Source organism: Pleuronectes platessa, chromosome 5 (genome assembly GCF_947347685.1).
Source record: "Pleuronectes platessa chromosome 5, fPlePla1.1, whole genome shotgun sequence".
Classification (NCBI taxonomy): domain Eukaryota; kingdom Metazoa; phylum Chordata; class Actinopteri; order Pleuronectiformes; family Pleuronectidae; genus Pleuronectes; species Pleuronectes platessa.
The window spans coordinates 14,206,829-14,220,360 of NC_070630.1; the positions used below are offsets into that span (position 1 = coordinate 14,206,829).

General features: G+C 42.1%; 1 protein-coding gene across 1 annotated transcript in view; it reads left to right on the forward strand.

Annotated features, from left to right (window-relative positions):
- pid1 (phosphotyrosine interaction domain containing 1) overlaps positions 1-13,532 on the forward strand; it is a 29,056-nt gene that overhangs the window by 2,014 nt on the left and 13,510 nt on the right. The window contains exon 2 of the mRNA XM_053423334.1: positions 9,308-9,454. Coding sequence (XP_053279309.1) covers positions 9,308-9,454 — 147 coding nt within the window. The remainder of the gene's footprint in view (positions 1-9,307; positions 9,455-13,532) is intronic.

Below are 13,532 nucleotides of genomic sequence, written 5' to 3' on the forward strand. Positions count from 1 at the left end.
GAGGTTTTCTTAAAGGGGATATTCCACCATGAAGAACAGTTTGGTAAAGTTCAGGAGTGCAACTCTGTCTGAAAACTGTTGGAGGCTCTTTCAAGAAAAAAGAACCCAGATGATGTTGCCATGCATTTATGTCATATAGGACTCTCACACTCGCAAATAGCGTTCATGTCCACATCCAAATTCTAATGACTACTGGGAAAGTCAGAATTATTTAAAAACTCTGGTCTATCTGACTTTGTGTTTCCTAACTTAAAGTAGCTGGAAATTGAGCCGAGGTTCCTCATGTCAACCAAAGATTGTTGTTAACTAGGGCTGTGACAGTGACTGCATCACCGCAGTTAACGCTATGGGATGCCTACCACGGGATTGAGCTCATCTCTGCCATTTTTTGTGTTTTCTGGTGAAAGTTACAGGAGGGTATATGTTTTTTTTGTGTGTGTTACACAATGTGTGAGCCAAGCCTGGTCGTAGGGGGTGGTAGAGTGTATATGCTGACAGTGCTAGAGTGGTGAGTCACAGCCACGGGACATTCCATGAACGATAATCAGAGTTAATAATCACATTTATAAAATACGCAAAACTGCGGCAATACGGTCAACGGCCCTATTGTTAACCCCAAACGTCATGGACATTGTGTTTTATAGTCAGTGCACTGTGAACCTCTCTTGACCAACTCTTATCTTGAATTGACGCAAATCACAAACGTCCTTAGAGAGTTGTATTCTGGGACATGTAGGAACTTGATTTATGGAGGTGCGATACTAAATGCATGAAAGGGAATAATTAGGTTTGTATGTTAAAAGAACCATATCTGTTGGTAACCAACACTTAGCTCCTGGAGAACAGCTGTGGCCCAAAAACGGATGAGGAGCTCGGCATGTTTCTGCTGTACCCTGCAAAACTGAAAGATGAAACACTGAATGGCAGTGTTTAACTTGATGGATGACGTGGTATTAGCAACATGTACCCAGGCTACAATAGAGAGCATGAATAGGTCCACATGGACTGCCAGGATCTTTTGGATGAGTGAAAAAAAGGTTCCAGATTAAAACAATCTGTTAAAAAAAGGACAACCATTCAAGTGGTCATTAAACAATATCGTCACCTGGCCATTTCCTGCTTAGTAGCCATGACGACCATCCTCCCAGCTTGTATCCTTTGCCTCGTCTGATTCGGGAACGCTGGTGTTTTCTGTAGCTGAACCAGTTAAGGTGGCTGATGTAGAATTTACTCGTGTATATTATGTGTTTGTTGTGTTTTGTTGTTTTCATTCACTATGGCACCCGTCCACACTTGTGCTGTCCTCTGTTGCCATAGCAACACCTGATGTCTTGCTGCATTTGTGTCTCACACACGGTGAGAGGAGGATGGGGGTTGACGGAGGCGGGGGGGAATACAGGTCATGGTGTTGGGAATTACGCAGTAAGGGTGGAAAACTGCTTTTACACTGAAAATGAAGGGTGTTGTGGAACCAAGCTGGTTTGTGATGTGTCGGTGATGCATTTTGCCTCTGCTCTGTTTCTCTCTCTTCTTTGTCCGTCCTTTGTGTCTATTTCTCCATCCATCCTACGTCTCGCTGACCATATCCCTCCGTCACTTTTAAGAGGCCACTTTAGTTTAACGACAAATTGCACAATTTGCGGCGATCTGCACACAAAAAGCACACACGCATATTGCAAGTTTACTTCCTTTTTGAATATCCCTAGGGCTAACCCGTATTCTTTTCCTTCTGTCAGCAGCTCTTTCTTTAGCAATGGTTTCCACTTTTGATGCTTTAATGTGTTGGACACTGACAAACACCACTGGGCAGACAAAAAGATGTGGACCCGTCATTGCAGAAATAGCTGACTGAGGTCAAACAGTCAAAACTAGCCCCATCTTCAGCTTGTTTCTGTGACCCATCTCTGCCTCGCTTTATTTGTTTCTATGTCTGTCTGTCTCTGTCTGTCTGAGGTGGCTCTGCAGCCTCAGCTATGCTGTTGAGACTGTGGCCTCGGTGGTAAAAGGAAATCACGGCAGACCAGCACAATATTGTTTATGTGTCCCCTAGTACCTCCACACCAGGATCACTACCGTGCAGACGCTGGCTACAAATGACGTCAAAAGCGCAAGATGGTGCCACCCGCATCTGGAAAAAGTATTGCATATTATGAACATACTGCACTATGATCTGTCTGACAGTGGATTAATGATGGTACACATGTAAATGGACTATTCTTTTTGACGTAGCGGACGATGTTTTGTCATTCGTAGATCCCTTTTCGCATCCCTTGAATACGTGGAGACAATTTAAGAAGTTGTGTTGGGTTCATTGTTTATGTCAAAGAGACGGCCAGACAGAGATGTCTCTGAGGGTTTGGTACTTTAATACCCACTTTGCCCTTCAGAATAAAACCCTCCAATCATAACATATGATCATCGACCTTCTCCCTCCTACATGCCCTAACGCTCCAATCACAGTTAAGGTAAAAGGAAAAACAGGTTTTTGCTTTGGATGGGGACCTCCCACAGTCTTCCCAGCCCATTCAGGCATATTTCCTCTCGTAAACTGGGCCAGGATCAGAAGGGGTGGTTGTAAACACATAGAGGGACAGCCGAGGAAGTCACACTGTTCAGTCAGTCACCACACAGGGAACTGGAGGGGGAATCCTACTTCTGGCTTTAGGAAGTAATTGACACCACATGCAGGACCAACCTCCTCCTGCTCCACCTGTGGACCACAGCTTAGTCCCTCAGTATACAGAAATAAGAATATGTTGGTGTACAACTCGGGTCTGAGGTACAAACAAGGGCAGGATCGAAAAATGACGCACGTTTTTTTTAGCCTCAAAATAAAGTCATTGTTTGGAAAGACTTGTTTTGTTGATTAAACAAGACATTTTTTCGTGAACAATTCGTCTGATATGTAACTCAAACATTTGTGCTGTTTACTCACTGGCAAATGGCACCACTGAAGAAATAACTCATTCTACGGTCTCCAGCTGACGGAATATTTATATGCGGCTTGGTGATGTTGCTTTTATTTCTGTTGTTTTAAAGGAACCCTGTGGAGTTTTTGGCCACAAGTAGCTCAATTGGGTAATGTTTATATGACTTTACTCCCCTCTGGCTAGTGGCTCGTGAGTTCACTCACGGATGCATGAGATGATAAACATTCCTGCCAGTGGTTTTCTTAATATGCTGCTGAACAACAGGTGGCAACAACAGACCAACATTCGTAGAAATACACCACCAGAGGGCAGGGAAGAAGACTCCTAGCAGGCAACAATGCGAACAATGCAGGTTTATTTTATTTTTTTATATTGGCTTTACAGATATTTCCTGAGGAAGAAAAAATGCTTTCAATGTGTTTGTGGGACCTCAAGCATACACACAATTAATATCGGTGTGTAATACTAGATCTAAACGGTAGGAATGCTACACTGTGGAAATCTTCCAACCAGGTAAAACTATGGTGTTACTCACAAGAAATGACCTGTGTCAGCTCAGTATCTGTAGAGTGCTTATGCTTTGATCTTAGATGTCCCTGTTGGCAGCCTTACCCTGTGTCACACTTGTAAGCATGTAGATTAGAAGCGTTACCTTCAGATATTGCCACCATCATCAGAGAAAGTTTGCAGATCCCCTCAGTCATTACAGTTCGAACATTGACTTTAACCCTCATCCTCGAATGTGTGTTGGAATTTTGGTTAAAAAAAGTGGAACGGTGGAACCATTGGGCAAGTCCTGTAATTGGTGGGTGTCTGAACACCATCGTTAACTGAAAACTCCAAAGGGCACCTTTAAGTTTGGCTATAAGTGGTTGAGTGGGCTCTTGATGCTCTTTCTTCTTTAGCTGTGTAATACTGTCAAAAGAAGGATTATCTAATATACCACTGACCACATCGTGATATTTTGCTCTTTCTTAAAGCTCTATCCCACACTAATTATCATGGTTGGTCGTCTGACCACATTGACCAACCATAGTGTGGTTGTGGGGAGAGAGGGATTTCAGTTGTCAAGGCCACGGTGGTGGTGGTGATTCAGAAGTTGATGCATGAACCCAACATGTGTACCGACCACAAAGCAGTTGTATTTGTTAAGCTAGTGGTGATTTACTTATTCCCTACAGTTGTGTGGTTCTATTCTTATCACCATATATCACAATACCTTTTCTGTCTACATGGAAATTAAATGATTCTGATTTTGGTAGAAGTCTCACTCTAATATCAGGCTGGTGATTCTCTTTTGAAAATGACAAGATGGGATGTAGAACAGATGAGCAGATAACAAACAGATTTCCTACTGTCTTCCTCCCTGCCAGCACCCAACAGACCTACAACATCTGGTTCAAAGCTCTGCAAAGTCTTTCATCTAGTGTGTCTGGGTCGCAGAATGCAGATGTTGCACAGGCAGGTTAAATATAGTTTGAGAAACGGTTTTCGTCTCGAGGTCTGCGAGCTCCCAACAAATCTTTATATTACTTAACCATGTTTTGAGCTTTTAGGATAAACCAGTAGCCATTGGGGCGTGTAGTTTATTATTTCATTTACAGACACAGAACATCTGCCCATATTACATCCGCTGGCTTCTGAACAGTTTTTTCATGTTTGTACAGTTTTGCCATGATAAAACCCCCATAATGCCTATTTCGCGTGTGTCAGTAGGTGTGGCAGAGGTCTGATTTTACCCTTCATGAGATTGACCTGAGAACTTCTGTCCTGTAAGAATGCTCCCTCAGGGGGCCAGAAGTTTGGCTTGCCATCTGTGACCTGTTAAACTCATCACTGCGGGAGGCAAACTGCAAAAGACAATCTGCAAAAGACAATCTGCGAAAGGCTCTCGACTCAATTTCTCATGCACTTGATTGCGCACAAGAAGTTTTTTTTTCCGGATTTGCGTGGTTATAAATAAACAGTTCACAAATATTTACACATAGAGCTTTGAGAAATGATATGTACTTGCGGAATTAGCTGGTAATGTTGGGTCTGTTTTGGGCTAAAATCCAGAGTTGGAAATATAACTCGTTATCCCACAAGTGAAGACCTATTTCAAATATTATGCGATGTTTGTAGTTTTATATCATATGTAAAATAGGAAAAACTCAAATGTTATAAAGTCACAATGTTCCAGCTTTTGCAGAATAAGGCCTGAACTTTTTTCCTCCATAAATAAAGATTAATTGCATGGACACTGGCAGCAGTGCATCAGTGTTGATGCTTTTAGATGCTGCTAAATATGCACAACTATGTTGTTTTTACAGTAAATGTCATAATTGGTTTCCAAAATAGCAAATGCTATGATCTGGTTCAGAGGAAGTTGGAATATGTGGCAGTAACTACCTTTAAATGATGAGATGGAATGAAAGTTCATGTGAATTTTAAAACACTTAGAGAAGTGAAAGTACATGTTTTGTTCTGTGTAGCCCAGCTTCCTCATAATACAGTGTATCTGAGCACTTCGACTGTTGTGATAGAAATTTGACCTAGTGAGAATTCTGAAATAAAAAGATTAGAGAATCATAGTCTTTTGAGTACATTTTATTCCTTGCGTGGAAGGTCAGACAATCCTACAGCATGCAAAGAGCCGTCTGCAGAGGGGATGACAATGAAACAGCTGCAGGCATGTGGTTTTTATGCAGATGCAGTGAAGAGATGTGTGTGTGTGTGAAGAGTTGAACTACGTGTGTGTGTGAACTGTTTGTTTATGTGTGTGTGTATGCACTGTATGTGTGTGAACAGAGTGAATAGTAAAATCCCAGGAGATAAGACACAGACACATGCTGAAGGCCTCCTGGCCAAGCCAAACCCTGACACAGGTTGAAGGCCTCTTCGAGGTCTTGGTGGGGTAGACGAGCACAGTCTCAGATTTGTGTCCCTGATGTCATCTTGGCAGTTACACAAACAGAAATAGAATGCATAAGCAGAGATAATATATAGTCTGGTATAATGGCGAAATGTTCCATTACACTGTAAAATGAAAACTGATTTGTCTGTTAGGGGTTGTCTTTTTTTAAATTGGTAAATTGGCTGTTTGAAAATGCATTAATTGTCTTGAATGCTCACTTTAAATCCATCGAACTGGGGATCCACTCATGTGTGGACTTTGGAGACCCATCAGGTCCTTCTGTGACACGTGTCAGTCGCTAGGAAGGACCAGCTGTTGCCAAACACCTGAGTTATAGCTTTGATACCTGAGTTATGACACTGATAGCTCTGTAGCTGTTCAGTAGATCAACAAATATTTGAATTACAACCAGTTAAATATTAAACATGTAGAAGCTTTAACTTAAGTCAAACATTAGCTATTTTGCTTCGTACCTCGATCAGAACCCTTATTGTTGATCTAAAAACTGTAATTTTTTTTATAATCCTTGTGGGGAACATTGGTTTTCTTATGACGGCAGTCATTGTTTAGTTAGCATTTAGATGGTTAGTGTAGACACAACCTTTGTATTGTAACCAGCTCAGACAGGGTCTAGCCCACAGCAGCCTCACGGTGGAGACAGAAAACCTGCCCGGGTTCAAGTTGTATTCAGAAATAGAATCAATAACAGCAGTAACTTGATGAGGAGACTGTTGGGGATTGAGAAATAAAAACATTAAAAATTCAGGGAAAATATTATGAATAGAATTCCAGCTTTACTCCGCGAGCGGCCATCCGCTCAGGCTTTTGCTCCTGGTGGGGGGTGGAGGAGTCGGGGAGCCCACCACAGGTCTCCAAACACCCCCCTGCCCCGCCCCCCTAAACTCCGTACTGGGGCCAACCGCTGGAATGTGAGCCGCTGTCAGGAAGCTGTAAAGTGCTGACGCGGAGGTCAGAAAGCGTTTACACACATGTGGCTTTACTTTCACAACTCCATTTTACTTTTTCGCTGATCTCCTTCATCTGCTGCTTTTTTTTCTTGCCTTATCGGCCTTTCATGCCCCCCTTTCTCTAAATTATCATAAGAATTAAATTAGGCATATTAGTCATGCTACATAACATGTCATTGGTTTACACATATGATGAACACAATGCCTGGCAAACAGGATCAAAATATTTTTGGAGGAGGACAAAGATAAGAATTCAATTTCAAAACAACGGTAACATTTTCAAGGATTAGTCGAAGTATAAATAATATTATTACTATTAGGATGATGGTAATAAAATGAAAGGCTGGTATTTTTCATAATTCTTTGTAGTGGAGTTGGATTTAGAAACTGGACACCTGACTTGTGTTGTGAAGTTGATTGAGGATGGTCTACTTGGCCTCACTGAACCAAGAGAACTGATGATTGATGATCAGCTGTATTGGCAGGATTCACAGTTTTCATCTTCTGAATATGTTGACCATCTGTTCTGTAAGAAAAGGACACAGTGCACGTCCAACATGGAAAAACTGTTTCGAAGCACCAGATAGGAAAAAGTTAAATAGTGAATGGGAGCATTTTTAAAAGTAATCTGTACTTGCAGAGGAACACCAGATTAATGTAGTTATTCATTATTATTATTTTAATTATACATTTCTACTACAGCATTGTGTGAAAATCATTTTAGTCTTGTCAAAACCGCATTGCTTCTGCTTGGAGTTGTAAAGTCAGTTAAGACAAATAAGAGGTCCTTCCTTGTTGTAGGTAAAAAGGGCTCCATTTGACAGAGGTCCTCCAGTGAATGCAGCCCTTCCTTGGGGTATTGTTATGGTCGTGGTGGTACATTATAGTCTGTCTGTCTGTCTTCACAGGATTGCAATGTTGACCCGTCAGATCGATCCTCTGAACTTGGTGCCATCAGCAGGTTGAGGTCTTAGTTACCTCAGCCAAGAGGGTTATGTTTGCTCCCCTATTGTTGTATTTTTTTTCCGGGGTTATACAAAAACTGCTAAACAAATTTCTACTGAATTTGGTGGAAGGATGGGACGTGGGCCAAGAATGAACCCATACAATTTGGGTATATCTCGTGTTTTGAAAGACATTTTCACCAATTTCCCACAGAATAAATGATGGATCTTGATGAAAAGATGCATATTTAGGGTGTTGATAATTTATTTTGTGCATTTTGGTGAAGATCCAAATAAAAAATCTGGATCTAGTGCATTTAAACTTGGGTTCATTAGAGGAGTTTTTGGGCATGTTCCGAGTTATACGCTCTAATGAGTGTCATCCGAGTTGTTTTACTTGCATTTCTCTTAAAAGTTAGGGATGAATTACTATGAAATTTGGTTCCCACATAACGAATTCTAATGACTTAAGTGATTCCAGGTCTTTTCCTCTAGCACCACTGTGAAGAAGATTTGTACTTTGATGCTTAAATGCATTGCCGTAAAATGAACCGCACACATTTAGATCTGCCTCAGGATAAATTGTAATCACTTTAATGATCCTGAGTTTTCATCTATCGGCAAAATTAGTTGGGAATACTTTGCGTCATGACCAAAAGTGTACTGATATTGCGCTTGACTCAAGTTGTTCTCTTTTGCTAATTAGCCTGTTAAAGTAACATGATGAACATGGTCTTAACATAACACCTGCTCTACATCGGCATATTAGTTTTGCCTTGTGGTTCTGCTCGGCATCAGAAAACACTGGCCGGTGGACTCTAGAACGAGAGCAGGCAGCTCACTACTCTTGTGTTGACGGAGGTAGCGAGCGCAGTTCTCCCTTCTCCTGCTCCCCCACATTACACTTTCTGCAGAATAAACCTCTTGTACCATCTCACTTACAGTCTTCATCCCCATTTTTCACCACTGAGATGTGTTTTCTTGGTATTCATCTATGTATGTGAAAGGTTAAACCTATGCTTATGCACACTTATGATGGACAAAAGCACTAAGATAACAGTGTGTAGGGGGGTTTAAGACTCCATCAGTGTTGACCACAGACGGTAAAGATGGACGGCGTGTCTCCACTTCCGCCCACTAACCATAAATGAAGCCAAAATATCTCAGATACCAAAACTTCAATCTTGTGCATTTGGAGCCAGAGTCTGTGTAGAAGTGATCAGAGGATAGAGTTCTGGTGTCGAGGTCCCGCCGATATAAGCTCTCAGCCAATCACGAGTCAGAAAGAGCTGTTAATCCTGATGTTTTGAGTACTATTGATCTAGGCTACTTATAGTTATATGCACGGTTAGTTATATATCAAATAACTAACTAAACCAAGCCACCGTGGGGCCAGCAAGATGCTTTGGCTTCAGTTTTTGGGAGCATTTGTCATCCATCTTTATATACAGTCTATGGTGTTGACAAGGAAACTATAAATATTGAATCATAAGGATAAACTTGTCCGCAACTGATTTTATTTCTTCTTAGAGCAGTGTTTCAGTCTCTTTTTCTTTCTTTCTTCCTCAGCACTTCCAGACCATGCTGAAAACGAAGTTGAATGTGCTGACGCTGAGGAAGGAGCCGTTGCCCACGGTGATCTTTCATGAGCCCGAGGCCATTGAGCTGTGCTCCACCACGCCGCTCACAAAGAGCAGGACCCAAGCTGGATTCAAGGTAGGATCACATGGGTCTCCTAATCCCCCAAATCCAGCCCCGTGCCTGAACAGTAAACCTGTAATAGCATTAATACAATCATAATCCAACTGTTTTTCCTTTTTCTTTTGGAACACCCAAGTTAGATTCGTTGTCACGTGCTACTCCACCAACACAGTTTTTTGAAGTACACACTTGTGTGTGTGTGTGTGTGTGTGTGTGTGTGTGTGTGTGTGTGTGTGTGTGTGTGTGTGTGTGTGTGTGTGTGTGTGTGTGTGTGTGTGTGTGTGTGTGTGTGTGTGTGTGTGTGTGTGTGTGTGTGTGTGTGTGTGTGTGTGTGTGTGTGTGTGTGTGTGTGCTCTGGCATGGATGTGTTTGTTTTCCTCCCTGGCTCTGCCGAGTGTTAGATGTAGCATTTGAACCAATGAGCCGTTGGACTCGCAGTCTTTTCTCTTTTCTCAAAACAGAAAACAAACAAGACTACAGATTAAAATAGCAGCAACGTTCTGTTATTACACACAACACTCCCCCACCATGTCACTGAGTGCGTCTTTGTGTCTTCGCCCGTCTTATGCCACAGCATTGTAACAATAACAAATAAAGTGAGATGACTGTGGTCACATAGGAGACAACTTCAAATGGCTGTGTGGGTACGAGTATTTCGTTTTTGTACTTGGAATGTTGTGTTTGGTCGGTTACGCTTTACTGTTAACAAGCATGTCGGAAAAGGAGTGGGAGCTTTTTCAACTTAGCCTAAATAAACAAAACATTTCATAGCTAGTTACCCTGAAACATAGACAAAAAGTCATTCCCCCTATGACATCATTGCCAAGAAACACACGCATGGAACACACAGTCCCCACGTTTATTGGATCAGTTTACAGAAGAACTCACAGAAACACACCCAGACGTATGCTGTATAGATATTTATATGCATATATGTGTTGGAAAACAAAAATGTTGTAAGAAAGCCAAGAGGCCAAAAGTGCTGAGTTCTCATCAGCAGCACTTCCCAAAAACTCCAGAGGTTCAAATGAAAACATGAAGTGAAAGCGAGTAAGGCGGCCTTTATTGGTAGAGCAGAGAAGTTTGTTCTGTGGTACACGTGCAGTCTTAGAGACACGTATGTTATCCAGCAGGGTTTTCATTGGCTCACAAGTGGAGATGTTGTGATACAGCTACCAGCAACAGAAAGGCCTCCTATGCTGCTGAAAATGCTGGGTTGTGCATATGCCCAGTGTGCAAGTCTATTTATTGATCTCATACCACGTCTTTAAAGTAAATTGGTTTCACACAGTTAAAACTGTAAATGTCCTTCTTCAAAAAAACACTTTTTCTTCTTTGCCAGCAGTGTAGGGCCTCTGGCAAGTTATGTTGTAGAGCAGTGAACATTTTTTATCTCCAGTAGTGTAGCATTAGCCCGAGCTAGCGAACGTGTCAGTAATTTGGTAATATTTCGTGCTGGAAAGTCCCAGAAGTAAAGCGACAAACTAGATAATAAATAAAGTTCTATGGCATTAATTCCCTTTTTAAGAGGGTTTTAACCCGAGCCAGGCCAAACAACAATGACGGCAATCAACACTTCCCTTCAGGGTTCATTATTATAAAAGTTGCTATTTTTTTGTATGCATTGGTAACGGCCCATGAACAAAGTCCAGGTGTCAGAATCTGTGTTGGGAAAAATGGTACCGCAACATCTCTACTTATAAGTAAATCAAAGTGGGAGTAATTGCCCCTTACACACACATATACACACGCATCTATTGGCCACATTTTGCTGTAGATATTTTAAAATATAAAGTTAGAGCTTATGTCCGGTGTCAGGCTACCGACTCATCAGTATCCCCATGTTCAGTGTGTCATACATACTAAACAGTGTAATGATGCACAGTTTTAGTGTAAGGTAACATGCAGCAGCACCTCGTATTATCCTTCTGGCTATCACTACTGTGATAAGATAAATATTGATGCATTGCCACGGTGCAAACTGCAGATAGATGAACTTGGTATCCCTCTCTGTCTAGTGTGAATCCCACTCGCCGCTCTCCGCCTGCTCCTCACTGCGCCGGCTGCTCTTTCCAGCATTGCCGCAAATGCCAAAGCCATGTTGCCATGGATACCACTACAGCTATTCAGTAGAACACCAGCCGCACGCACCAAACAATTCATTTCCCTCATCTGTCTGCGACCTCCTCATTTACAATTCTGTCTGCCTCGCCGCATGCATTTGCTGGCCTGTGTGTTCTGTCTTGTGTAACTTACTGTCTGAGTCACTACCTGCCTGTCTGCATATCTGTCTGACCACCTGCCCCAGCACCTCTGCTTCCACCATCAGACCTCAAAGAGACATTCTTTTCTTTTCGTGGGAGAAATTTCATGGCAAAAAACTTAGGAAACAGCGGTCTCATTTTGCCCTTCTCTCCCCTTACGTGATTGGCCTTTATATGGTACAATATGATCCAATTTATTATCCGCATGGTCTAGATTCCCCGTCTTTCCTTTCTCACCCGTCTCCCTTATTCTGCTCTCTCCCAGCCCCCAGGTGTTGTCCCAGTTTGCAGGCAGGCAGGAAGGCTGTCCGAGGGCCGCTGAGCCCCTGCCAAAGCTAACAGCTAGCAAGGATGAAAGGCTGCCTCTCATTGCCCTGCCTGGCCTGCTGCTGTCAGAGTGGTCCACTTCACGTCCATTGAGAAAAGATAGTCAATGCTCTTTAGAGCCGTGCCAGCTCCACAGTCGTATGCAATGACATTATTATTATTTTGGAGGCTGCTGAAAATACAACTCAGCTTCTTACCGGTGACTTGGTTGTGGTTGAAGTAAATCTTTTTACTTCATTTTCAAAGGATGAAAAATGAAGAGTTACCGACACATTCACACTAAGGAATGCACAGTTAGGTTAGTGATATTAGTATTCACCTTTAACTCTCTGCTCTTGTCTCTTCAGAGTCCTGTTTTCCTTCTTCTCGGGTGTCACTAGTCAAATTAGGCTTATAAAAAGTATATGACAATGGTAGACTGTTGGTCTGCAGCCTGTATTCTATACAGTGACCATCAGAGGGTGACTCCAATGGTTTAAAAAAGGAGTCCATTTCTATCGTAGCCTGAGAAAATATCTCAACTTCTATCTCGATTTTGGTGATTATGGTCTCAATCGAAGCTTCTTCAATACAGCATGATGTTCATTATATAAACTATGGTCCCATTCAGAGTAATATATCATATAAAGCATGATCTGCATTAGGGAGTAGATACCGTGTGATTGACAGCTAGTACCGTCCAATGAACTCTCAGTCACACAAGATTGCGCTGGCCAAAATGCCAAACTCAAGGCTTCAAAGTGGCAGTTCACAAACAGGGGGGGGGGGGGGGGGGTCATGATGGCTTGTTACCATGGATAGAAATTCTGCTGAAAGATCATATTTGTGATTAAATTGTTGAGGGTAGAGCTATTGTGATTATTTCTTCATCTATAATTTATCTTACTCAGTGCTATGCCCAGAATTCAATGAAAAAACGTTAGCCCTGTCTTGCGCTATGCTTGACAAGTATTAAAAGGTATAGGTATAGAAATATAAAAACTTTGAATCTGAATGCATATTGATTATGATGCAATCTAAATATTTGCTGTTAGCATTTTGGCATTACGTCGTCACTCCGAGGGGGAAAGAAGCTAGTGATGTATAAAGAAACTCTCAGAGAGGAATTTGACTTTAAGCTGCGACTATCAGAGATTAAACTAAGTACAGTTGCCAGAATGGGACTAAGGGGCCTTTGAAAGATGGTACAGTAGAAAAGCATTTTTGGTAGTCAAGTCCATGATGGCTGAAATCCATTTAGCTGCTTCAGTGTCAGGCTCCTGGTGCTGGGCTGGGCTGGCTCACCTGTCACCCTGTCGTGACTTTACTGGGACACCTAAATAGAGCTCAGCCATTGCTAATGTTATCAGTAGCATGTGTGCTCTTACTGCTATGACAAGTCAAAATGTCTGCATATCGTCAGTTCCAGTGTAAGCCCGTCTGGCTCTGTTTCTGCTGCTGCTTGGAACAATTTCTCTCATGTACAGTTGAACCAAACCAGCGACAGTGCGTGCTTCTCCTGC